At 48.3% G+C, this 27,826-nt stretch overlaps 1 protein-coding gene across 1 annotated transcript; it reads left to right on the forward strand.

Moving 5' to 3' along the window:
* The first annotated feature begins 4,979 nt into the window (after positions 1 to 4,979).
* On the forward strand, positions 4,980 to 27,541 carry LOC120376236 (T-cell ecto-ADP-ribosyltransferase 2-like). Its single transcript, XM_039496966.1, has 6 exons — positions 4,980 to 5,057; positions 20,695 to 20,781; positions 22,932 to 23,037; positions 23,554 to 24,243; positions 25,905 to 25,937; positions 26,893 to 27,541. The coding sequence occupies exons 2-6, from the start codon at positions 20,716 to 20,718 to the stop codon at positions 26,997 to 26,999; spliced, it is 1,002 nt and encodes a 333-aa protein (XP_039352900.1). The 5' UTR covers positions 4,980 to 5,057; positions 20,695 to 20,715; the 3' UTR covers positions 27,000 to 27,541.
* The last annotated feature ends 285 nt before the right edge of the window (positions 27,542 to 27,826 follow it).

The following is a 27,826-nucleotide window of genomic DNA, read 5'->3' on the forward strand; positions in this document are numbered from 1 at the left end:
CAGCAAAGCCCTTTCAGGGTAAAATGGGAAACACCTCAGGCAGGAGGAGACAGGAGATTGCTGGCACTTCACTGAGGTAGGGACAGACAGTCAGGGAATCGCCCGCACTCCCCTCAGGCAGGGGAGACAGGGGATCACCCGCACTCCCTTCAGGCAGAGGGAGACAGTCAGGGGACACTTTGGATAGATCTTGTAATCTGGTAGCGGACTCAGGTACACCTGATTCCATGTGGAAGCAGAGGTTGTGTTATTTCATTACACGAGAACATACTTTCTGTTAAAAGAATGTATGATATTGATAGATCATAGCTGGTGCTTACAAAAAATCTTAGAACTTTTCACAGCAGAAAAGCCACTACAACCCTGATTTGCTGCCTGAAAAGGGAAGTTGAGGCACACTACCACATTGCTTCACAGCTAAAAGCCCAGATACCTGCACTATGGAGAACATTCATGGATAAACTAGCTATTTTCATAGAATCATACAACTGGAAGGGACCTCAAGAGGTCATCTAGTCCAGTCCCCTGCACTCATGGCAGGACTGAGTATTATCTAGACCATCCCTGACAGGTGTTGGTCTAACCTGCTCTTAAAACTCTCCAATGATGGAGATTCCACAGCCTCCCTAGGCAATTTATTCCAGTGCTTAACCATCCTGACAGTTAGGAAGTTTTTCCTAATGTCCAACCTAAACCCATTTTCACAAGACAAAGACTCTCTTTGCCAGAAGCTGGGAATGGGTGACAGGGGATGGATCACTTGATGATGACCTGTTCTGTTCATTCCCTCTGGGGCACCTGGCATTGGCCACCGTCAGAAGACAGGATACTGGGCTAAATGGACCTTTGGTCTGACCCAATCTGGCCATTCTTATGACCTCCACTGCAGCCACTAGGCTAGACTACCAGGAACCTAGTAGTGTCTTTGACACAGACAAAGACTCAAAGAACCACAGTAACTGTAAGGTAAGCAACCGTTCTTTTCTTCTTCTAAAACATTTCAAAGATCCAACATTCCCTCCCTGTCCTAACAGCTAAATCTCTCTTCTGTGCCTTGATCATCTGTTTAGATTATTTCTCTTTCTCCATCACTTATCTCCTTTGCCACCCAGCTCATACATTAAGGCAAAAGATCATTTCATTTCAGCAGCACATTTTCCAGGCCATGTGCCCTTACACTTGCTCTGCTGGCTGAACATCAGTCTACAGGCCCACCTGTGTGACGGGAGTCTGAGACTCAGGGAGGCGGCAGCGAATAAAGAGGCTGTTGCAGAGACACTTCACAGAATTTGTTGCATCATTTCTCTTTGCAAAGCTAAGTACAAACAGACAGCAAGATTGGTTCTGACAGAACTAGCTTGCAGAACTGGGCCACCTCTATGCTAAGGGTGAAATGTTTGCTCCAGGGGAAGAAAAAAAAGTCTAGAGTAACTAACAGAAGTAACAGGAGAGGATCATGGGTTGGTGTGAATCTCCCGGGAGATATTTGTCCAGTTGAGAACCTGGAAACTGCTTAAATGTTTTCATATCTCTACATCTCAGCCACAAGATACAGAGCTTGTTTGTCACAATGCACAGGAAGGGAACAAACAAAAAGTGTGTGATCTGCATTTCCTCTGCACCCCTGCATAACCAATTACATCTGAGCCCTAAGGCACAGGAAGTGTCTGTCCTGTGCACAGCTGGGCTGGTGAGATGTCTCGCCTAATAAATTCACACGGTATTTCTACACTTGGCTAGCCACAGATCTGTCCTACGAACCTAGACGGCATCTCCTTTCCGAAGGTAGAGGGTTAGGCAGAGTTCAGCTGCCCGGTAGCTGTTAGACAATGAGCAGGCTGAAACAGAGGCAGATTGAGTAAACGGACTTCTTTATTGCAGTACTTGTTCCCCTCAACCCAATTGTCGAGTAAGCCCTGAGTTAATCCCATCACACTCTTTTTATTTGTTAGTTTGTAAATACCTACATTTACTACAACACCCCCAAAACCCTTACTGAATAGGACCGTCCATACAATGAATATTAATAGCTATATACTGAATATAATTATCCCTGCCCCTGTTTACTGTGTACAGCATTAAGCATATTCTACAGACAATTTTACCTTGAAGATACCTTTTTTTTGCAGTAATTGCAGCCACAAAGTCCCTTGATCAGCAGTTCTCAGGGAAGGGAAGAAGGGGCCGTAACCCTGAGCTCGTTTATATAGCTAGGAAGGGAAGGGAGCGGGGAGATAACACCTCTTTGCACAAAGGGGATCCTTTAAACAACCACAGTCCTTATGCAGCTGCAACACTTATCAATCCTTAACAAGCAGAAGGGAAGGGAGAGGGGTAACACTTTATCTATCAGGCGCAGAAACGGTGCCTGCCCGTGCCTCTACTCCCTAATACCATGTCAGCACACCAGCGGTTTCCCAGGTCTCTACTTAACCCTTACATATCCCAACAGTAGCGAGGGGTTTTCCATAGCATCACTGCTAGAGGAGCTGGAACCATGCAAGGATATTCCATCCCCAGTCCATTCCCAGGCCACTGTGCTGAATTGTTTCCTGAACTATTTTATTTTGTTCCCTGTATTTTCTAGTGCTCTTTTCCTCCATTGTTAAATGGCCCCAGGGATGTGGTTTCCATCACTTCCCTTAGGGACTTGGCTATAGACTGCTAGTTTCGAAAGGGTAAATGGGATGATCCAAGGAATTGCAGTATAGGCCTGGCTTTGACACTGATTCCAGGCAAAACAGAACAGCAGTTATGGGCCTCTGTAAAGAATGGAAATATGAAATAAAAACTTCCTAATTGTCAGGGTGGCTAAGCACAGGAATAAGTTGCCTAGGGAGCTTCTGGAATCTCCATCATTGGAGATTTTATAAGAGCAGATTTTGTAGTAAGTGCAGGTCCTGATAAAGGCCCAGTATGAGGCCTGAGGCCTGAACTAAAGTAATGGTCAAGACTTTGCTAACATAAAGCAAAGTTAAGCTGTGAGCCAGAGGCAGGCCCTGCTCCCAGAAGCTGGCAAGGAAAGGGCTGATGCTGCAAGAAGATACGTACCTAAAAGGTACTGAACATTCACATACTTGCACATTCCACACAGATAACAAAGAACAGGCTGGCCCATCCCAATGACAGGGGCAAAAGGGTAAAATGATGGATAGAGTTGTTTGGATTGAACCAACATGTACAAGGTAGAAGGCGACACCTAAATACGTAGAGAGGTTGAACCTTGCTGCGTAGAGGGGTTGCACCTCAATACGTCAGGTGTGATGTGTAACTTGTTTGTATCTGTGTATAAGATGCATCCCTGGGGCGGTGTCTTTGTCCGGCCGAGGGGGCAGTGGAAAGTCCCACCACTGACTGAGCCGGGTCCATTGCCAAGAGGCACTCTCTCGCAGTACGCTCGGTAGACTAAGTAATCTACGGGGAACTGCCATTGTGTCCGAGGTCGCAATAAACCTAGTCAATGTGACTTTGCATCTTACTGGACTCTGTGGTTATTGGGGGTTCTCGTCGGGTCTGCTGTGTCAGCTATCTGCGCAGCGCTGGGGCAGCACACAGAGGGAACACACGCACGCAGCCAAGTGATATCAACATTGGAGAAAGCAGAGCACCACACCGGTAACACTCTGACAACAGATTGGACAAACACCTGTCAGGGATGATCTAGATTCTAACTATATTTAATGCCAGTCAATAGGATTTCCTGGAAAACAGGTTATGTGAAGCAAATTTAATATTCTTTGATGAGATTACAAGTCTGATGGTAACTGTTGGTGTAATATATGTGGACTTCCATAAGGTACTTGTCTTAGTACTGCAGGGAATTCTGATTTAAAACCAGCACTGTACAAAATCAATGGCACATATTAAATGGGTTAAAATCTGGCTAACTGACAGATCTCAAAATGTTATTGTTAATAGCGATAAATCATAAATGAGATGAGGTGTTTCTAGTGGGGTCCTGCAGGGGCCATGTTTTCAGCCCACACTGCTAGAGCCCAAGCACTAGCAAGGCTCTGAATCTGAGCAGCTGATTCTTTCCTCCACTGACGCCAGTCATCCCAAAGCTTGATCCAGCCTGTCTCGCAAATCCTCGCTCCATCTACAAGCTGACTCCACCAACCAGAGCAGTATTCTGCACTCCTTCCCCAATCATCCACAGAGATTCCATAGGCTCAAGCATCCCAAACTCTGCACAGCTGTCTGACTCTCTTTCTAGACCCTTTGCGAGCTTCAGAGAACAGCACACTCTTCGGGATCCTGTAATGCGGCGTTCACTTGACATGCCCTGGCCACCTGAGGTTTTTCTTACTAATCAATGTTCCCATGAATAACATAAACACTTCCACATTTGTCACCCTGTCTTGCCATCTTATTCAAAGAATTTTACGCAAGCATCTGATATGAAAACTGTCTAGTCTTTTGGTATATTTGGCGTCATTTGTCCATCAATCTGTGCCATATAGAAGACTGGATAAAGCATATGTCTCACCAATACAGATTTTCACTTTAGTTGACAATTTGTTATTGTTCCAGGCTCCGTCTTGCAAAAGACCAAAGTTCCTGACAGCTTTGCCAATTGTACTAGTGAGCTCTGCACCATTATCTACATTGCTGTCACAGTAGAGCCAAGGTAGCAAAATGGCTTGGCTTTAACAGCTAGACAGGGAGGTAAAGAATCCTCGAACAGGAAGCACAGAGAATAAAACGGGGGTAGTTTTGGGTGGGTACATTTGGAAACAGGTGTTATTGGGAATACTCAGGAGCCCTGGCCCAAGCTCATAGTAACGTTTTGACTCTGTACACGCCTGATCCAAAGCCCATTGAAATCAATGAGAGTCTTTCCATTGACTTCAGTGGGATTTAGCTCAGGCCCTTATTTCCTAAAAACAACCAAACGACCGTTAGTTGTGAAAGTGAAAGTCTGCAGGGAGGTTTCTTAGATAAAAGTCAAACTATTTCCTGTGTTCTGAACACTGCAGATTAAGTTCTACAACTGCAGCCAGCTCTTGCTCGGGTCAGCAGCCTGCCAGGGACTCAGACACACTTGGTAAAGTCAGGTATTGTAACATCATTCAGTTCTTACTCTTCATTATCCTAATTACAGACACTTCTGCTGCATTTATCTCTAGACAACAGGTCACACGGTGGCTTAGACAATGATACAAATCTGCCTGCAGTTACATCTGTCCAGTACCTATGGACCTGAGGGGGAGGGTGGGGCCAGTGGATGAGGCAGCTGACTGGGAGGGAGGAGACCAAGGCTTTCATCCCAGCTCTGCCCCTGTCCTGCTGTGTGTGACAATGGGCAAGTCAATCTACCTCCCTTTCTCCTACCAACCTTTGTCTGCCCTAGATTGTAAACTCTGGGGATTGGCACAGCCTCCCTATGTACAGCCCCTAGTACAATGGGGCCACAATCTGGATTGGGAGCTCTAGGCATTTATGGATAGAATCTGGGGGAGTGCACAGAATGAAAAGTCTAATATATTCTGTTGAGGTGATTTTAGAGCTTTAATTTGTTATACAATTACAATCACTTTTGGGATGAGGAAACTACCGAAATATTTAAAACCCTATGCATTGAAAACAAAAAAAATCTGCTTATTTTGCTCACATCTACATCATAAAATACATTGACCACTATTTCCATAGAGTTCCCTGATTGTTCATTGTAAAGATCCGTCCTCTGTTGACACAACTACCCAGACGATGCATTCATAGCATCAGGCAAGCCTATCAAGCAGAAAGCTGTTCATCTCTTCCCAGAGATTGCCAGGACAGCTGATATCTATCCATACCTAGCTGCCACTTTAGGCACCTCAATCCCAGAATCAGGCCCCCACCCTGGATTCAGAAAGCCCCTGCTCAGCAGCCCATGAATGCTGTAGGTGCATAAATTCACTCAGCATCTTAAATTTCTGCAGTAACCAATTCCCTAGGCTCCTATGTTTCTGCATTTTTATATGTGCATTGCAGCCCCATGCCAGCCCTGTGGGACCCCATCTTGTACACATGCTTGGACCTTGCTTACCAGATCAGCTCCTGTAGAGAAACTTACACAAAAAGCTGACTGGGGAGGAGGGGAAGGAATGAGCATTTTCCTCATAACGTTTAGCCCAGTGGTCAGGGTACGCCCCTGGGATGTAAGAGACCCCGGGTTCAAGTCCTCCCCCCAATGGAGGAGGAGGAGAAAGGAGTTGAACTGGGATCTGTCAGATGAGTGATCTAACCATTGGGCTACAGAGCCATATTTAGGCCTGCTAAGAAAGAGGAGGGGGAATGGGGACACAGGCAAGGCTCTGCAGTGTCAGAGCTGTGAAGGGAGACACGGGGTAAACGCTCTGCGGTGTCAGAGCTGGGATGGAACACTGGGGAACAGACTCTGCCGGCGTGTAGAGCTGTGGACGTGTTTGCTTGGAACTAACCCCAATAAACATCACCTTGTCTGCACGTCGCACTTCTGGTCTTCTGCTTTCTGTCTGCATGACAAGGACCAGGGGAGGGGGTGAAGGGAAAGTCCTCTAACAATTGTTCTTTCAATCCTTGGTCTGGTTTTATTCATTCTTGTGCCCAGATCATTGTTATCTTTGCATCCCGAGCCTCAATAGGCAAGTCTGAGTTCAGTTCCAACATAACATTTTGATTTGCCTTCACTAGTCTTGGCTCTTGTTATACAGGAACAATCTGTTGTTCAGTTTGAAGTGCAGTATTAAGGCAATAATACACCATCAATGTTGGTAAGACAGGCATTTCTTTTCTTTTTACTGTGGCTGGTTCTCTGTGATCCTACTTCCTCTTTTGTGGTTAATGTCTCTGGTTCCTCCACCTGTGGAGAAATATTCCTTTTCCGGTACAACTTTATGACAGAATTTATTTACCTTTTTGTTTGTTTGTTTCTGACTCTGTATATAGATGAAACTGAGTCTATTCATAATATAGTGTGGCCCAGTTCATTGCTTACATAAATCATGTTCTATACAGCATATGATAGGAACATAACTTGAACTCTACTTTCCCCAGCATTCTCTCCTTGGCCTTTATCAAAATAAGCTATTGCCTTCCATTTGGATTTTTCTCAATTTGGCAGCTACCTTGCGGGGAGTTTCCAATGAAAGAAAACTTGTTTCACCAAGATTTTTGTTGTGGCTAAAGCAACATTTACCTTAAGGGGAAATGCTTCCACCCATTTGGAGAATGGATCAATAACAAGAAGATATCCTTCACTCTCACAGATCTTGGGAGACTGGCCAGTCCTCGCTTATAGACAGCCCCTCAACCTGAAGCAAATACTCACCAGCAACTACACATCACACAACAAAACCACCAACCCAGGAACCAAACCCTGCAACAAAACCTGATGCCAACTCTGTCCACGTATCTATTCAAGGGACACCATCATAGGACCTAATCACATCAGCCACGCCATCAGGGGCTCGTTCACCTGCACATCTACCAATGTGATATATGCCATCATGTGCCAGCAATGCCCCTCTGCCATGTACATTGGCCAAACCGGACAGTCCCTACGCAAAAAAATAAATGGACACAAATCTGACATCAGGAATCATAACATTCAAAACCCAGTGGGAGAACACTTCAACCTCGCTAACCACTCAGTGACAGACTTAAAGGTGGCAATTTTGCAACAAAAAAACTTCAAAAACAGACTCCAAAGAGAGACTGCTGAACTTAAATTAATATGCAAATTAGATACGATTAACTTAGGTTTGAACAGAGACTGGGAATGGTTGGGTCATTACACTAATTGAATCTATTTCCCCATGTTAAGTTCTCCTCACACCTTCTATGGGTCACCTCGATTATCACTTCAAAAGTTTTTTTTCTCCTGCTGATGATAGCTCATCTCAGTTGATTGGCCTCTTACAGTGGGCATGGCTACTTCCACCTTTTCATGTTCTCTGTATGTATAAATATCTTCTTTCTGTGTGTTCCATTCTATGCATCCGATGAAGTGGGCTGTAGCCCACGAAAGCTTATGCTCAGATAAATGTGTTAGTCTCTAAGGTGCCACAAGTACTCCTGTTCTTTTTGCGGATACAGACTAACACAGCTGCTACTCTGAAACCATTCTATAGAGTATTACTCCTGCTGAGAAGTGCTTGTGGTGCTTCCTTCCCCTGCAGCTGTTTACAGCTGAAGAACACCGAGAGGAGGGGCGGTGACCAAGGTAACGCCACAAAGTTTTACTTGATCCTCCGTCGGTGGTGCAGTCCAGAGGAGTCCAGAGTTTAGGGAGCTTATTTACAAGTTTGGGGAGGTGATTAATGATAGTGAACCATCTGACTCACTCTGCCACACCTGATAGGGTTTCTACCCGCACGTGAATGCTGGGTCCCTTACCCACAACTGCTATTTAGTTATTTGGTACCACGTTATGATCATCTTCTCCTTAAATATTACTCTCAATAAGACATCTTTATTATTTTCAATACTTGCAGTATGACTGTGAGGATACCTCCCCTTTAAATTTTTCCAGAGCTCAGTTATTACATCACATAGACACACAAGCAAAATCACACAATGAATGTAATAGCAAGCATAAGCAAAAGCAGGAAGTTCCCTCTGTTAGTTACTGTGAGCATGACATGATTCTTCTACTTGCATGATTCTCATTTGATTTTCAGAACTAGGAGTACGTAAACCATTCCCTTGTTATCTAAGCTGGTCTTTTTTGTTGTTGTTGCCTTTGCTGTGTTCTCTAGAGGCATGTGTTGGTGCCAATCTGTAGCCTTTTATTTTATTTAAAGTGAATTTTGTAATGTGGCATTACACCGCTGTGGGCTCTGCTCTGGTGTTTACAGTTTCATGCTAAACAGAGTGAAAATCACCTCTGCTACTTGCTTCATATTTAGAGTCTCTAGGAACACATAAAGACCCAGGGTAGTGACCACACAAACATTCATAAGCAGGTTATTTTCCAGTCATTGGCTTATGGTTAGAGTTGCCAGGTATCCATTTTTTGACCGGAACACCCAGTCAAAAAGGGACCATGGCAGCTCCGGTCAGCACTGCTGACCAGACCATTAAAAGTCCAGTGAGCAGAGCAGTGGGGCCCAGGGCTAAGGCAGGATGCCTGCCCTCGCTCCGCATGGTTCCTGGAAGCAGTCGCCAGGTCCCTGCGGCCCCTAGACGAAGGATGGCCAGGGAGGCTCCATGCGCTGTCCCAACCCGAGGGTCAGCTCTGCAGCTCCCATTGGCCAGGAATCATTGGCCAATGGGAGCTACAAAGGTGGCACCTGCAGGCACCAGGGTAGCATGCAGAGCCTCCCTGGCCACCCATGTGTCTAGGGAGTGCATGGACCTGGTGGCTGCTTCCTGGGAGCTCAGGACCCCACACCCCAACCCCCTGCCCCAGACCGGAGTCCCCTCCTGCAACCAAACTCCCGCCTGGAACCCTCACCCCCCACAAAATTCCCTGCTCCAGCTCCCTCCTGCACCCCAAACCCCTCATCTCCAGCCCCACCCCAGAGCCCCGCCCCCCAGTCAGAGCCCTCACCCCCTTGCACCCCAACCCCTTGACCCAGGCCAGAGCCCCCTCCTTCACACCAAACCCCTCATCCCTGGCCCCATCCCAGATCCTGCACCCCCATCTGGAGTCCTCACCTTCAGGGCCGCCCAGAGGGGGGGGCAAGTGGGGCAATTTGCCCCAGGCCCCGGGCCCAGCAGGGGCCCCCACGAGAGTTTTTTGGGCCCCTGGAGCGGGGTCCTTCACTCGCTCCTGGGCCCCCGGAAAACTCTCGCGGGGCCCGGCCCGGAGCTTCTTCTCTCCCAGTCTTTGCTGGCGGGGGGGCCTTCTGCCCTGGGGCGGAAGGACCCCCCGCCGCTGAATTACTGCTGAAGCGGGACCCGCTGCCGAAGTGCCTTGAAGACCCGCGGTGGGCGCCCCCCACCACCGAATTACCACCCAAGAATCGGCTGCACTTCGGCAGCGGGTCTCGCTTCGGCGGTAATTCGGCGGCGGGGGGGGTCTTCGGGGCACTTTGATGGTGGGTCCCGGATCAGAAGGACCCCATGCCGCCGAAGAGCCCTCTCCCACACCCCAAACCCCTCATCCCCAGCCCCAACTCAGAGCCTGCAACCCCTGCTGGAGCCCTCATTCCCCCTTTTCCCACCCCCACCTCCCACACCATAACCCCCAGCTCAACCCAGTGAATGTGAGTCAGGGTGGGAGAGAGCAAGTGACAGAAGGAGGGGGGGATAGAGCGAAAGGAGTAGGTCCTCAGAGAAGGGGGCAGGGCAGGCCTCAAGGAAGAGGCAGGGCAGGGGTATTCTGTTTTGTGCGATTAGAAAGTTGGCAACCCTAATGGTCCTAATTTCTTGTCTCCAAGGCCTAAAATAGCTAAGGTAAAATCTTGCAGGCCTCAGCCTACAGGCCTTGCATTTCAGCTTGTCTTACTCATGTCTAGAACTTGGTTCCTCTAAATACTGATCAATCTTATCCTTTTATAATCCTACAAATTAACTCTAATTAACATACAATGAATATATATGATATAACATATTGAATAATCATAACATTACACAATAAATGTATAATAAACTAAAATGATTGGTTACACGTAAAATAACCCTTCTTCTAAAGAAAAGTGGTTGCTAAAGCAAATGTGATTGAAGTAACTCTTGAATGTTAACACATATTTTATTGGGTGCAAAATATGTTTTGCCTACTTTGGTAACTCTGTATTTAACAAGGAACTGAGATTAACCCATAGCCAGCATTCTGGTCAGTTTTGCAGTTTTGCAATCACGGACTGCTTTTATACCCTGTGTTTTACCCTTTGAAGTTCTGCCGGTCTGACAGGCAGTGATAGAAAGAGAATCTAGTTCACTGCATGGGCACACTCCAGCGTTCTCTCTGGACTCATTCGAATTCTAGTTAATTTGCACTTTTACCCACAAACCAGCAAATCCAACTTTCCAATCCAAGTGTTAAAACTTTATCAATGTGTTTGTGAGGGGACTGTTGGCCCCTTACTAAAACTCAGTGGGGGGCTTTGGTTGCTAGTTCCCAGTACTAAAAGAAAGGGGAAGGGTCAATGGGAAATCAGGACTGTGAGAGTGCCAGTCCCCAGGAATCCTGGTCAGCCTGATTGACAGGTGGACAGGCTAATCAGGGAAGCAGGAGGCCGGGGGGTCCTGTCCTCTGGGTGAGCTGGAATTGCCTGGGTCAGACAGAGTGGGGCCGAGCTAAGGAGAGAGCAAGAGTGTGAGCCTGAGCTGGGCTGGGGAGTGGAGCCGTGCCAGCCAGAACCAGAGAAACAGCCCAGGAAGCAGGTCAGTGCTAGGAGCAGAGTCGCAGAAGCAGCCCAGGGAGCAGACCTGTGCTGGGAGCAGAGCTGCAACAACCAGAGCTGGAGAGGGCAGAGGAGCAGCCCAGGAAGCTGGAGGCAAAGCAGCAGCTGTGCTGAGGCGGAGTGGTGGAGCTGGAGCTGGGGCTGGAGCAGTCCAGAGCCGGGTGCAGTGAGCAGCTGGGAAGAGCGAGGGGAACCCTGGGCAGTGGGCCCAGCTTGGGGAGATGCCCCCAGCAAAGGGGCCCTGCAGGTCAGACTTGGAGAGGGCTGATGCTGGGAAGAAGGATCCTGCCACCTAGTGCCTGAGGGCATGTGGCCACCGCCAGAACAAGTGTCCGACCTGCAGCATCCCTGCAGCGCAGCCAGGGCCTAGACAGGAGCCAGGGATATGTGAGGAACAGCCTGTGAACTGCCCTGACATTCCAGAGATGCTGGTTGTGGTGTTCCCGTGCCACAGAGCAGGGTGACGTGTTTTCCTTTAGCTTTTCCCATTTTTATTATTTTTTTCAATTGATTGCTGTTTAATAAATTGTATTTACTTTGAGCTGCATGGAATGATCAGTGGGTCAGGGAAGTGTCCAGTGCGGAGAGAGCACCCCGGAGTGGGGACACCCTAGCCCCTGTCCAAAGAGACCACAGCAGGGTTGGGGGTCGAGCCCCCCAGGAATCCTGGGCCCAGCCTTGTCGGGGTTACGAGGACTCTGCCACACAGGAGAGCGGAAGGGGAGTCCTCAAGGTCAGGCAGGCCAGTGGGTAAAGGAAGTGGGAGTGAGGACTCAGATCCTTTCGCTGGCCCACTTCACCGGGGTAGTGTATAAGCCAGGAAAGTTCCCCACAACCATTCTCCTGCTTACATGTTGTTTCCCTTGGTTTCTAAGTAAGCTGTTGAATTCCGCAGTCTTTGCGCTGACTTCTTCGAGCAGGGGTGGGCAAACCTTTTGGCCCGAGGGCCACATTGGGGTTTCAAAACTGTTTGGAGGGCCAGGTAGGGAAGGCTTTGCCTCCCCAAACAACCTGGCCCCGAACCCTCCCACTTCCTGCTCCCCTCAGAACTCCCAACCTATCCAACCCCCCCTGCGCCTTGTCCCCTGACCGCCCCCTCCTGGGACCCCACCCCAGACTCCATCTCCTATCAAACCTCCCCGCTCCCTGTCCCCTGACTGCCCCCCCAACCCCTATCCATACCACCACCTCCTCACAGGCCCCCCAGGACTCCCAGGCCTATCCAATCCTCCCCCCCTGTTCCCCATCCCCTGACTGCTCCCTGGTACCCCCTTCCCTTTATCCAACCCCCTGGCCCTGGACCCCTTATCGTGCAGCTCAGAGCAGCATGTCTGGTAGCCGCACTGCCGGTTGGAGCCAGCCGCGCTGCCCAGCAGGAGCACGCAACCCCGCCAACAAGAGCGCTGCCAGTGTGGCGGCGTGGCTGGGGGAAGGGGGAGAGCAGGGAAGGGGCTGGGGGCTAGCCTCCCCGGCCGGGAGCTCAAGGTCCGGGCAGGATGGTCCCTATATGCAGCCTCTAGCACAATGTGACCACACTCCAGGGTGGGATTGCTAGGTGTTTCTGTAATACAAATTAGATGGCAGAATTTGGTGCTTAGAATTAAAAGTCCAACATTTTCCAGTGAGTTGATTTTAGATCTCAAATTTGTTACAAGATTAGAAAAGTTTCAGGACTGGGGGGAAGCTACAGAAATCTTTCAAACCCTAGGGAGTGAAAATAAAGATTCCACTTATTGTGCCCACATCTACATCCTAACACACTTTGACTACAACTATTTCCATAGAGTGCAAACATCCCAGTTTGTTCTTTTTAAAGATCCATCCTCTACTGGTACAACCACCAAGACGATCCGTTCATAGCATCAGGTGACCCTCCCAGGCAGAAAGCTGTTCATGTCTTCCTAGAGATTGCCAGGGCAGCTGATTATCTATCTATCCCTAGCTAACTGCCACTTTAGGCACCTAAATCTCATAATCAGGCCCCCATTAGGATTCCCCACTCAGCTGCTCCTGAACCCTATAGGTGTGTAAACTTGTTTGGCACCTGAATTTTTCAGTGAATAATTCCCTAGGCTCCTATGTTTTTGCCTCTGCAAAAACCCTGCAGCTCCACAGTGGTGCATGAACAAGGGGAAAACAGGCGTTCCTCCAACAAACTCACCTGTGGGACCTGATCTAGTAAGTGTGCTTGGACCTTGCTTATTAGACTGGGCCCCTGTGATAAATAAAGTGGTGAGGTAGTTCCTTTTGATGGACACCCAGCCAGCCAGTTAGCTGTAAAATTCCTCTTAGAATCATAGATCATAGAATCATAGATTATCAGGGTTGGAAGGGACCTCAGGAGATCATCTAGTCCAACCCCCTGCTCAAAGCAGGACCTAATAGCTGTACTCTACTTGCTTTACCTGTAAAGGGTTAACAAGCCCATGGGTAAAAGGAAGGAAGTGGGCACCTGACCAAAAGAGCCAATGGGAAGGTAGAACTTTTTCAAATGGGGGCGCGGGGGAACTTTCCCTTTGTCTGTTGTTCTCCAGAGAAGGAAACATAGAGCAGCAATGCTGTGTAAGGCTTGAACCAGGTATGGAAATTCATCAGATCATACCTAGACTTACTTATTTGGAACCCCCACCAAACATGTAAGTAAATTAGGAATGTTTAGCTAGATGCGATCAGGTTTATATTCTTTATTTTGACTTGTGGATCTCCTCTGTGCTAACTCCAGAGGCTTTTGTTTGCTTGTAAGCTTTAAGCTGAAGCCCCAAGAAAGCTATTTTGGGTGCTTAATTTTTGGAATTGTTTCTTTTAAGATTTAGCAAAAAGCCTAAGTTCCAGATGTTATTTTTCCCTTTTTGTTTTTAATAAAATTTACCTTTTTTAAAAAAACAGGATTGGATTTTTTGTGTCCTAAGAAGTTTGTGCATGTTTGATAAGCTGGTAGCCACAGCTAATTTCCTTTGTTGTCTTTCTCAGTTCTTCCCCGGAGGTGGGGGTGAAACTAAGAGCTTGAGGGTACCCCACAGGGAGGAATTACCAAGTGCTTCTTCTTGGGTCCAAGGGGTTTTTTTTGCATTTGGGTGATGGCACCGTTTACCAAGCCAAAGTCAGAGAAAAGCTGTAACCTTGGGAGTTTAATACTGGAGTGGCCAGTATTATTTTTTAGAAACCTTGTGGCCCCCACCTTCTGCACTCGGAGTGACAGAGTGGGGATTCAGCCTTGACCGCCCCTATACAGAAGCTTACACAAAAAGCGAGGGTTGGGAGGTAATATGAGGACTTTTCTCCTAACTTCAAGCCCACTGGTTAGGGTATTACTTGGGACAGGCAGGAACACGCTCCTCCTCCCATCTACCAGAGAGGAAGAGGGATTTGAACTAGGGCCTAGCACTTATCTGGTGAGGGCACTGACCATTGGTCTACAGAAACATTCCCATTCTTAGCTGCTTGGGCTCTCTCTTTCTCTGGGCCATTGCTGAAGTTGTTCCACTGTGGAGACGTAGTGACAGAATCATTGGCCTAAGAGAGAGAGCAAGTGTGAGAGAGACCCTGTCCCCTAGTGTTCCTGGCACCTGCCTTGGCAGTGGGAATCCCAGGCTCCCATCTCCCTCCTCCAAAGCCTTTTTAAGATTATGTATCCCCAGGGAACAGCATCAACAGGGGAGATTGAGGAAGCCCCACACCAGACTGTCCCATAGGCCAGTAGCTAGGGCATTCCCCCCAAAGGTGATTGATACCTATTCAAATCTCTTCTCCTCTCAGGTGGAGGAAGGACTTGAACTGGGGGTCTCCCAGAAACAGGGCAACACATTAATGGAATAGGATGTGCCCAGTTCTTAGCCAGTTGGCATTACTGAGTCTGTTTGATAGTTTATTTCTGTCACAGACAAAGTAAGAGCTGGTTCACTTGGGAGGAAATACACTGAGAGCCGCCAGACATTTTTTTACTGGGACAGTTTTGTAGCTGTTTTCACCTTCAAAAGGCTCTGTAGTTTTTACTCTGATGTAGCTAGGCAAGGTCACCACTGCGTCTCCTCCCCCTACACTCATGGCTGACCTTGCCTAGTCACACGGCGTTAATACTTCGGAGCCTTGTCTCCATTAGGGTTTTACAGCAAGGTAGCTAAAGCACCTTAGCTCTCCTTCTGTGGAATGTTAGTGCTTTACCCTGGGGCTCAGCTGGAACAAACATTTGTGAAGTGTCTAAATTAGCATTTTAAAGATGTCTGTTAGGTGTGTTAATTGGCAATCAGTGAACTCCACTGAAATTAGGACTTCAAAACTCCTGTCTAGACATACACACATGGGTAAGTGTAAGCGGGGGAATGGTCCTGCTATTGGGAGGAACTTTCCTGGCTTCCGCACTACCCCTGGAATCCCCACCCCAGCTCCCTTTACCCAGAGCCCTGCCTGACCTCAAGGACTCCCCTTCCACTCTCCTGTGTGGCAGAGTCCCCATAACCAGACATGCCAAACCCATGGGGAAAAATGCAGGAATTGGGCTTGTTTTTGCCTTAATTGGCTTTTGAGTTGCTTGTTGGCTAGTTTTTGGCTTGTAACTTGTTGCTCCCTCTTTTTTTTTGATTGGCTCCCGGCAAGGAGGGACAAGGGACAAACAGGGGCGAGGGGAGAAGAGAGTCAGGGGTGCACAGCGGGCCCACCACAGTCCCAGCCTGCACGCCAGGGGATCTAGTCACATAGTGTGTTGGGATTCTCAGGGATTGGCTTGCTTTGGCCTTGTTTTGAATGGGATTAGCTTGATCTTTGGCTTATTGTGAAAGTCGGGGGGCTTATTTACCACGTGAAAGTTGGCAACTGTGCGTTAACCCCAACAAGGCTGGGCCCAGGATTCCTGGGGGCTTGACCCCCAATCTTGTGCTGGTCATTTAGGACAGGGGATAGGGTGGCCCTGCTCCAGGGTACTCTCTCCTCACCCGTGACTTTATTGACCCACTGATTACTTCATTAAGTTCAAACCACATACAATTTATTAAACAGCAGCAGCAAGAGAAATAAGGGAGAAATGGGAAGATTAAAGGAAACAAGGAACTCGCCCTCTGGGCACAGGGGAAACCACAAACAGTGTCTCTGGGACGTAAGGGAAGATATCTTCAAGTCAACAGGGCATAATGAAATACATCCTACTCAAGGACCTGACTGAGGAAATATCTAAGCCACTAGCAATTATCTTCAAAAAGGTCATAAAAGACAGGAGAGATTCCAGAGGACTGGAAAATGGCAAATATAGTGCCCACCTATAATAAGGGGAATAAGGACAACCTGGGGAATTACAGACCAGTCAGCTTAACTTCAGAACCCGGAAAGATAACGGAGCAACTAATTAAGCAATCAGTTTGCAAACACCTAGAAGATAAGAAGGTGATGAGTAACAGTCAGCATGGATTTGTCAGGACAAATTGTGTCAAATGAACCTAACATATTTCTTTGACAGGGTAACAAGCCTTGTGGATACGGGGGAGGCAGTAGACGTGGTATGTCTTGATTTTAGTAAAGCTTTTGATACTGTCTTCCATGACCTTCTCATAAACAAATTAGGGAAATGCAACCTAGGTGGAGCTACTATAAGGTGGGGGCATAATGGTTGGAAAAATCATTCTCAGAGAGTAGTTATCAGTGGTTCACAGTCATGCTGGAAGGGCATAACAAGTGGGATCCCACAGGGATCTGTTCTGCGTCCAGTTCTGTTCAATAATGGCATAGAGAGTGCACTTATAAAGTTTGCAGACGAGGGGTTGCAAGTGCTTTGGAGGATAGGATTATCGTTCAAAATTATCTGGACAAACTGGAGAAATAGTCTGCAGTAAATAGGATGAAATTCAATAAGGACAAATGCAACATACTCCACTTAGGAAGCAACAATCAGTTGCACACGTACAAAATGGGAAGACTCCCTAGGAAGGAGTACAGTAGAAAGGAATCTGGGGGTCACGGTGGATCGCAAGCTAAATATGAATCAACAGTGTAACACTGTTGCAACAAAAGCAAACACCATTCTGGGATCCTGGGAACCGGTGAAGGGATGGATCACTTGATGATTACCTGTTCTGTTCTTTCCTTCTGGGGCACTTGGCATTGGCTGCTGTCAGAAGACAGGATACTGGGCTAGATGGATCTTTGGTCTGACCCAGTATAGCCTTGTTATGTTCTTATGTATTAGCAGGAGTGTTGTAAGCAAAACACGAGAAGTAATTTTTCCTATCTACTCCGCACTGATAAAGCTTCAACTGGAGTATTGTGTCCAGTCTTGGGTGCCACATTCGAGAAAGTCCAGAGAAAAGCAACAAAAATAATTAGAGGTCTGAAAAACATGACCTATGAGGGAAGATTGAGAAAATTGGGTTTGTTCTGTCTGGAGAAGCGAAGACTGAGAGGGGACATGATAACAGTTTTCAAGTACATAAAAGGTTGTCACAAGGAGGAGATGAAAAACTGTCCCCCTTAACCTCTGAGGATAGGACAAGAAGCATTGGGCTTAAATTGCAGCAAGGGAGGTTTAAGGTGGACATTAGGAAAAACTTTCTGTCAGAGTGGTTTAGCACTGGAATAAATTGCCTAGGGGGTGGTGGAATCTCCATCATGGGAGATTTTTCAGAGCAGGTTAAACAAACACCTATCAGGGATGGTCTAGATCAGGGGTGTCCAAACTACGGCCCGCGGGCCAACTGCGGCCCGCGGGTCAGTTTTTATTGGCCCGCAGCAAATTCTGAAAATATAATTGAATATGGCCCGCACATGGCGCTTGAGCTCAACTCTGTTGCACTTCTCAGTTTCAACACTAGATGGAGCCAGTCACAGAAAAGGTGCTTCTCCACTAAACAAAATTAAGCAAAGAAAAATAGTTACCACGAGTCACCAGAAATGGCAGCACCGAAGAAACGCAAGATAGCAAGTGAGTGTAGAACAGGGGTGGGCAAACTATGGGCTGCAGGCCACATCCGACCCGCGGGACCATCCTGCTGAGCCCCCGAGCTTCTAGCCCGAGACGCTCGCCCCCGGCCCCTCCCACACTGTTCCCCCTCGCCCACAGCCTCAGCTCGCTCGCTCCACTGCCGGAGCCGGCACAAGGCTCTGCTGTGAGCTCCTTGGGCAGTGCAGCTGCAGAGCCCGGCCTGACCCAGTGCTCTGAGCTGCGCGGTGGCGGTGGTGGCATGTCCCGGCTCCAGCCGGGTGGCGCGGCTGTAACACTGCCAGCCACTGGTGCTCCAGGCAGCACGGTAAGGAGGCAGGGAGCAGGGTGGGTTGGATAGAGGGCAGGAGAGTCCGGGGTGGTGGTCAGGGGGCGGGGGTGTGGATAGGGGTTGGGGGGAACAGGGGGTTGAATGGGGCAGGGGTCCCGGGGGATAGTCAGGAAGGAGGGGGGTTGGATGGGGTGGCAGGGGGCAGTGAGGGGCAGGGGTTCTGGGGGCAGTCGGGGACAGGGAGAAGGGGTGTGGATGGGGCAGGGGTCCCGGGAGGGCCGTCAGGAATGAGAGGAGGGGTTGGATGGGGCGGCAGGGGCCCAGGGGCAGTCAGGGGACAGGGAGCAGGTGTGTGTGGATGGGTCAGGGGTCCCAGAGGGACCATCAGGGAATGGGGCAGTTGGATGGGGCAGGAGTCCTGGCCGGGGGGGGGGTGGTAGATAGGAGGTGGGGGCTGGGCCATGACCCCCTCCCCTAACCGGCCCTCCATACAATTTACGAAACCCGATGCGGCCCTCAGGCCAAAAAGTTTGCCCGCCCCTGGTCTAGATAATACTTAGCCCTGTCATGAGTGCAGAGGACTGGACTAGAAGACCTCTCAAGGACCCTTTCAGCCTAAATTCTCTTATTCTTGGAGCACCAGTGTTCGGTGCATTAGCAGAGAGCACAGCTCGCTGATTCAGCAGACCTCAGTGTTACTCATAAGGAAAGACCAGAGGCTCGGTTCGGTGGTGAAAGGGCTCGGCCAGGTTTATTGTCGTCAAAGCAGAGTTCTAGCGCCCCAGAGGAGCTGCAGGGACACTAACATATGTATGCCTGTGACAATGGACCAGCTCAGTCAGTGCCCTGGGACACTGCCCCTCAGCTGGACAAAGGTGCCCCTCCTATGGCTTCTCCTTATATACATGAATATAGATGTATTGCACTCCAGACGTGGTTGGTTACCGGACTTATCCTAGTACCTGCTCGTTCCAACAAAACATCCCCATCCACTATCCTGTCATCTCATCCTTATCTTACTCAGGACTGGTGTGTCCCTCCCTGTACCATCTCCTAGGAATGTGTTCACAGCGATACTTGAGAACTCTGGGTGTCCTGTACCATCATCTCCGGTGAGGAAGGTGCTTACTTGGTGTACACCAGTACCTGGTGCATTGCTCTATTGCCCAGGCCAGGCCTACTCTGGTTCACAGCCAGTGGAGTGATGGCATTTCTATGTGTTCAGTGGAAGTTCCACCTCTTCCAGTAAACACCCCAGGCCGGTCGCTCCCCACTCCTCACTCTATCCCTGCTTTCCCTGAGCAAGACACTGCCATGCCCTAGTCCCCATGTCACTGGCTCTACCCCGGGATCCAAATTCCAATGCCTGGCTCCCTTTCCCTGGCCAGGAAAATCTGCCCCCAAAGACCCAACTCCACAACGTATCCTCTAAACAAGGGATCAGCTCAGCAGGCGAACAGGAGAGGCAAGCAGGGGAGTTTTTCAGGGTGTAGCTGTAGATACAGTGCACGGAGGTAAAGGGCGAGTTGTGTGTTGGTCTGTTCACTGTTTGTTTCCATGTGGGTTGTGTGGCTGGGGTTTGAGTCCCTCACCAGGCCAGGTGACAGAGGTCTGTGTGTGTCTGTGGCTCTGACCCTTGGGCCTAGGATCAGCTCTGGTGTTTCACATCTGAATCACCGATCACCCTGTTAGCCCCGGGGCAGAACTAAGCAGCGAGGTGCAGAGTGTATGAGGTAGTTAGTTGCTGAGCAAACACTTGACCAGACACTTGGGTGAGGCACTGAACTATTCAGTTATATCGTTATTTTAGCCCCTTTCTCTTGGATACGATCGACAGACCTGACAGGCCTGTTGGCTTCTGTGTATTGTGTAGCAGTTTAATGGCACTTTTGAGTAAACACAGCAGCACTAGGTACAGTATTTCCACCCTTCAGAATCCTTCAGGAAGTGAAATCAGGATTTCCCCACAGCTACTGCCCACCCCTCCAGCTGAGAACAGTATTTCAGGGTCAAACCCGCCTCTGTTATGGCTGGGCTGCAATCCATGAGATAGCAATTCCTGCCTGGGAAATCCATTTCTGAATGTGGAACAACGGATCACAATGAAACAATGGGGAGGATGTTTGGTTTTGATGTGTTCTTTCCTCTCAAATCTCCACTGACGTTCCTGATGGATTCTCCTGCAGCCGCACAGGGATGTTGGAACCATGATGAAGTCTCTGCTGATCCCCTTGACATACTTCTGTCTTCAGACCTGGCTGGAAATCCCTCAGGTAAACTCTTGAGCTTTGCCAGGGAAGCACTTGGTGTTTTCTCGTGTTTCTGCTCAAGGATATGCAGGCAGCCATACTGCCTTAGACCTATAGACGTGTAGGTCTGGAAGGGACCTCGAGAGGTCATCTAGTGCAGCCTTGTGTGCTGAGGCAGAACCAAGTACATTGAGACCACCCTGGACAGATTTTGTTTAATCAGGGCCCCATACCACCTTCCCTAGTGCCTGGCAGGGGAACCCAGACCCTCCGACTAAACTGGGTTCCGGTCCAGGGTCACTCTGACCAGCAGCCAAGGTCTGCTCCATCACACTTCTTGCTGCTGCTTCCATGGATATCTTCCTACCACAGCCATTTTCCAGTCCCCACAGCCTCTCCCGGCTCACCCTTCTTTCAGGGCTGGGCTCGCAGGGCTCCCCCGTGGAGTCCCCCAATACAATTCCAAACCAAAAGAACAAAATTAAACCAATTTCTGCCTTGCTTGGGCTTCCTCCTCACACTGCAGGAGCCTCCCTGTTCCCCTCAGGTCTCTCCACTCTTTACTGTGTGACAAAGTTCCTCCTCTACCTTGGTGGGTCCTGCGCTTATTGGCAGATTTGCTCACCTCAGTGATCTTCCCCTCTGGTGGAACCCACAGTCTGGGTCAACTCCTCCTGTGTCTGATCAGGAGTTGGGAGGTTTGGGGGGAACCCGGGCCCACCCTCTACTCCGGGCTCCAGCCCAGGGCCCTGTGGATTGCCACTGTCTAGGGTGCCTCCTGTAACAGCTGCATGACAGCTACAACTCCCTGGGCTACTTCCCCATGGCCTCCTCCAAACACCTTCTTTATCCTCACCACAGGACCATCCTCCTGGTGTCTGATAACACTTGTACTCCTCAGTCCTCCAGCAGCACACCCACACCCTCTCACTCTCAGCTCCTTGTTCCTCTTGCTCCCAGCTCCTCACACACACTTCCTCTCCTCTGGCTCCTCCTCACCTGACTGGAGTGAGCTCCTTTTTAAGCCCAGGTGCCCTGATTAGCCTGCCTTGATTGGCTGCATGTGATCTAATCAGCCTGTCTGCCTTAATTGGTTCTAGCAGGTTCCTGATTACTCTAGTGCAGCCCCTGCTCTGATCACTCAGGGAACAGAAAACTGCTCATCCAGTGACCAGTATACTTGCCCTCTACCAGACTCCTGTACCCCACTGGCCTGGGTCTGTCACAAGTGCCAGGAGAGGGACTGCCGAGGTCTTCCCCCGCCTCCCTGCAGCCCCTCAAACACCCCCTAGGCTTTACCAACACTGCCGCTGGCTTCCTCCTGGCCCGAAGCAACTCACCTCTGGCCGCAGGCTTCACTGCCCCCAGCCTCCCAGGCCTCCTCCTGGCTCTGGGCCCTCCAGTTCTGGCTCCAGGCCTCACTCTGCCTTTAGCCCAAGAGGGGACATTCCCAGCCAGGTTTGATCACCACCTTTGCGTAACACCCTCCAGGTGCCACCCCGCAGCCTAAAGGGGCTCAGACTCCTGTCAACCCCTGGTTAACCAGTGTGGGGTTTATACAACCCATCACAACAGTGTTGCCGTCCTCCATGTGCATTTGGGGGTTGGATGATGGATGGAACCTTCCCATGGGCACCGCCAGCCCTGGAGCATGCAGTGCATGGCTGGCATATGGAGATGGCAACCCACTGACTCCCACTGAGGTAAATGGGGGTGGTTTCTAGATATTCCCGTGGTAGTGGATTGGGATCTCAGTCCCTCCTAGCCCCCTCCCATGTCTCTTGTTCCCCAGGCTTTGTCTTCCCTAATAATGTATCCGTTCCTGCCTTTCATCCTAACGTCTCGCTCCCCACCTGCACACAATATATCTATTACACTAACAAAGTCCCCAGTAAACTAAAGATGCATCTGTAATGATTACAGGGCTTGCTGGTGCTCGGGTGTGTGCCCTCTCCCCCACAAAATCATGGAGGCAATATAACATTTGCCAAGCAACACACTGAGGATTCTGCCTATATATTCTACCCCTTTCATCTGCCTTGTCTAGTTAGAGGTAAGCCCCTAAAGGCAGAGATCATCTAGGGCTGAGCACAATGGAACCCCAATTCTGGGTGTGACCTCTGGGTGATATTGTAACAACTGCTAATGTGACCATGTTTCCTTTATTTTCCTAGGCAAAATGCCAGGTGGAGCTTATTAGAAGAACAGGAGGACCCAGAAGCAGATTGAGTAAACGGGCTTCTTTTTGGAAGAACTTGTTCCCCAGGACCAAGTTGTTGAGTAAGCATGGAGTTAATTACAAACACACTTTATCTAGGTTAATATGTAAATACTCACATTTACTACAACACCCCCTAAACCCTTATTGAGTAATATGAATGCCCATACAATGAATATAATTATCCCTGCCCCTGTTTACAGCATTACGCATATCATACAGACATTTTTACCTTGAAGATACATTTCCTTGCAATAATTGCACCCACAAATTCCCTTGATCAGCAGTTCACAGGGAAGGGAGGAAGGGGCCATGACCCCGAACTCATTTATGTAGCTGGGAAAGGAAGGGAGGGGAAGATAACACAGCTTTACAGAAAGAGTATCCCTTAGATCCCTGCACTCCTTGTTCAGCTGCAATGCTTATCAGTCCTTAACAAGCAGAAGGGAACTTTATGGCAAGATGACATTTTATCGATCATGTGAAGGAATGGTGCATGCCTGTGCCTACTCCCTAATACCATGCCAGCACACCAGCAGTTTCCCAGGTCCTTACTTAACCTTTACGTATCCCAACAGAACTGAGTATGATGCCGGATGCTTTTGATGACCAATATCTAGGATGTGCTGAAAAAATGTATACATGTGCACATGATCTGCTACAGGAAGAAATTAAGATGTCCTCATCATTTAGCAGAGTGTGGAAAAATGCAGCCAAAAAATGGACAGATGTGAAAAAGTATTCTCGCCGCAGTGACTTTAAGGATGAGTATGGAATAGCCATAGTAGCCTATACAGAGAAACCCGAAGACAAGAATGAGGCTTTTTCGTCTACATTTAATAAGGCAGTGAGAGAGAATGGGACATCTCTACATGATTACATGACCAATTTCCAGTTCAAAGCCTTTCATTATTATTTGACAAGAGCTTTGCAGGTCTTAAGAAATGGGTGTAATGTGACGTATAGTATGACGCTGTACCGGGGCACTAAATCTCGGTACACAGGATCGGGTTTCATCAGGTTTGGACACTTTAGCTCTTCATCTATTCGGAAAGATGTGGCTGAAAGTTTTGGCACGATCACGTTCTTCACCATCCACTCGTGCTTTGGTGTTGAGATCAGGAACTTATCACAGCAACCTTACCAAGAAGAAGTGTTAATCCCAGTGCATGAAATATTCAATGTGACCCAAGGACAAGGGAGTAACCACTTTATCCTCCGGAGCAGAAACCAGACCTGCAGCCATTTTAACTGCGCGTACCTGGGTGGTGAGTACTGGGCTGAACATGAGAAATATTTGTGTGGGGCTATTTGCTGTGGAGAATTTGAAAACCCCACTTCAGGGAGAGCTGATGAGAGGGACACTGACATGGGGACTTGCCACAGGTCTGGGGGAGACAGGCTGCCACGACTCTTGCTGCTAGAGAGGGCTCAGGCTGGGGTGGGTGGACACTGGGTCCCAAGCACTTACTGAGGAAAGTAGGTGCCTAGACATCATGGCAATGGGAGCACTAGAAAGGCAGGTGAAGGCCCCAAACCACTGCGAGTCTTCAACACACTCACACCCCGTACAGAGTCCACAGGAGCCCTGGCAGAGCAGCTGTGGCTCCTCAGACACGGCACAGCAAATCCACAGACTGTGGGAAAGGGAGCGGTCAGGTGGCCTAGTGTGCAGAAGGCACATTATTTGGGGCAGTCAGGACTAGGGACAATGGTGAGGAACTTCAGAGAGATCTAACCAAGTTGGGTGAATGGGCAACTCAACATCAGGTGACATTCACGGACACAGAGTCAAGGTAACGCACATTGTGAGAAACAGTGTCATTGGATTGTTAATGAGCTGTATCAACTCAGACAGAGCTGGCCATCATTGTGGAGAGTTCGGTGCAAATCTCAGTGAAAAACCTCTGTTCAATGTGCTGCTAGGTTTATAAAGCAACAAAATGTTACCATGCCTCTGGAATGATGGGATGGAGAATAATGTGGAGATATTAGAACTAAGGCTAAGATTTAGTCTTTTTTTTTTAGTAAAAGTCATAGGCAAGTCACAGGCAATAAACAAAAATTCACAGCCCCTTGACCAGTCCATGATTTGTACTATATACCCCAGACTAAATCGCTGGTGTTCTTGGGGGTTCTGCTGGTGCGGGCGGGGGGGAGGGGGAAGGGGAGAAGGTTCAGAGACAATGGGTGAAAATGATCAGAGGTCTGGAGAGCTTTCTATGGGAGATATTGGGATGATTGAGCTAAGAGAAAAGAAATATGGAGATATACAAAATAAATGAGACAGGGGAAATGGCAGTGTGTAATTTACCATTCCTCATAAAACAAGAATAAACTGACGGTAACATATTTTAAGTAGTAAAAGGGTATGCCCTGTTATAGAAAATGCAGGGTTAACTTGTGGGACTCGCTGCCACAACCTTTCCATGACTCCAAGAGCTCAGTAGAATTAAAAAAAAAAAAAAAGAATTAGCCATTGATAGACAGATAGAATCTCCACAGTTAAAATACATAGTTTATCCTATGTAACATAAAAGGACAATAAACCCTCAGGCCTGAGGACAAAAGTCAGTCACTAACTGCCAGGGTTGGGGAAGTAATTTCCTGTATGTGTAGGTTATTCTCCTCTGGGGAATCTTGCAGCCTCCTAATACAGCTGGGCCTCAGCTAGGGTGACCAGATGTCCCAATTTTATAGGGACAGTCCCTATTTTGGGTCTTCCCTATATAGGCTCCTATTACCCCCCACCCCCTGTCCTGATTTTTCACATTTGCTGTCTGGTCACCCTTGCCTCACCTCAATCAGGGACACGATACCAGGCTAGATCCAGTCCGGCAGTTCCTATGTTTCTTTGGAAATAGTAGAATGAAGTTGAAAATTCTACCTGGGCAGATCCCATTTCATTGACCCTCTGTTTGTACCATAGGAGAGAAGAACCAAACATGTGTTGACAACTCTGGTAAGAGTTTTTTTTTTTCCTCATTCTTTTGTGAATGACTTGCTCTCTGTTTTGAAGTGCAGAGCTGAGAGCAACCCCACCAGGCAAACATGTCACATGAAACCAGTTGAGAAATAAGTGGGGTTAACTGTAGGTTCTATTTATCCAGGTTCTCGTAGGGAGCTCATGACTAGTATCTGAGAACCTTCATATCTAACTCAATTCCAGGCACAGTCGATTTCAGAAAAGAAAATATAAGGCAAATAACCCCTTAGAGCACTAAAGATTCATCTTCAGTGTTCTGACCTATAAGCTGAACACACATCCCCTAACCCAGCACCACAAGTGTGTCTCCATTTCCCTCCTCTCATAACTGACCCATTCTCGCCCCAGTGGAACTACATCCTATCAAAGGACTAAACAGGACTATTTTACCAGAGCAGGTCAGAAAAAATCTTGACAAAACATTTTCTCATTGGAATTTGACGATTTGTCAAACTCTAAACCTTTTGCAGAGGTGGCTTGATTTCCACCATGTTCTGTCAGAACGCTGCCTGGGTTCTGGCCAGATCATCCGCCTCGCTCATTGGCAGCTTGGCTGGCAGGCTGCCGAAGAATCATACATCCCAGGATTTCCAGTTCCCCTGACCCTGGGACAGGGTTTTGGGGTTTTTTTTTTAATTCCACGTCAGAACAAAACCAAATTTTGAAATATCAAAATCCTCCACAAAATGGAATGGCCCTTCTCTGCCCTGCTCTACATTTTACCCCTAAGCCAATAAAACAAAAACAAACTAACAGTGAGGTGAATGTCCCAGGCTGGAGTGTCCTGCTGAGAGGAAATGGATTAATGTCTCTCTGCAATAAGCAGGTTTCAGTAGCTGTTGGGAAGGAAACCAGTATCCAGCTTTAATGATCTCTGTCAGTGTGAAATAATTTCCTATCAATTGTTTGATCCGCTTTTTCCTATTAACAGCTACCAGAGGCGGCCTGGCCTTCCCCAGTGTTCTGAGCCCTTCACTGTTTGGAGGATCCGTCATCCTGATCCACGTTGCTGCTCTGAAGCTGTTTGCTGGTTTCTAAATTGTCCTATTTGTGTTGCTCACTTTTTCTCTCTAACACAAATCATGGTGATGGGACTTTCCAGATCCAAAGCCGCCCTGCTATTCTGCCAGCATTCCAAAGGGAAACCAGGAACATGGAGGGAGTGTCACTGGTACCTGCTTGGGCAAGCTTTGATTGTACATTATCGATGAGTAGATCAAAATGGAAGCTCAGTTCTATTCCAGGTGGGATTTGTTTTACAATTGTAGCGCTATAAAGTGGTGCCTGTTATGTAACTAATTACTTGTATTCTTGTCATGCCAGCACTTTGTACCGACTTTTGATGACTTCAGTACAAGACTAAGAAATGAACTAAGCCAAAGTATTTTCACTAATACAATAGATGGCTTTAATCTGGGTCTCGGCCAGGTGAATCTGTAACAGGGCAGTTTGTGGGGTCCCATGTCTATATATTTGTCTTACAGTGCCAGAGCTAAAAATTGGTGCCTGGGATTTGATAACTGCTTTCAACTACCTGAAAGGGGGTACCAAAGAGGATGGATCTAGACTGTTCTCAGCGGAGCCAGATGACAGAACAAGGAGCAATGGTCTCAAGTTGCAGCGGGGGAGGTCTAGGTTGGATATTAGGAAACACTATTTCACTAGGAGGGTGGTAACCCATTCCAGTGCTTCATCTAGGGAGGTGGTGGAATCTCCTTCCTTAGAGGCTTTTAAAGTCAGGCTTGACAAAGCCCTGCTTGGATGATTTAGTTGGGAATTGGTCCTGCTTTGAGCAGGGGGTTCTACTAGATACCTCCTGAGGTCCCTTCCAACCCTGATATTCTAGGATTCTATGATATAAATAA

This window comes from Mauremys reevesii, linkage group 1, assembly GCF_016161935.1.
Source record: "Mauremys reevesii isolate NIE-2019 linkage group 1, ASM1616193v1, whole genome shotgun sequence".
In the NCBI taxonomy this organism is placed as follows: domain Eukaryota; kingdom Metazoa; phylum Chordata; order Testudines; family Geoemydidae; genus Mauremys; species Mauremys reevesii.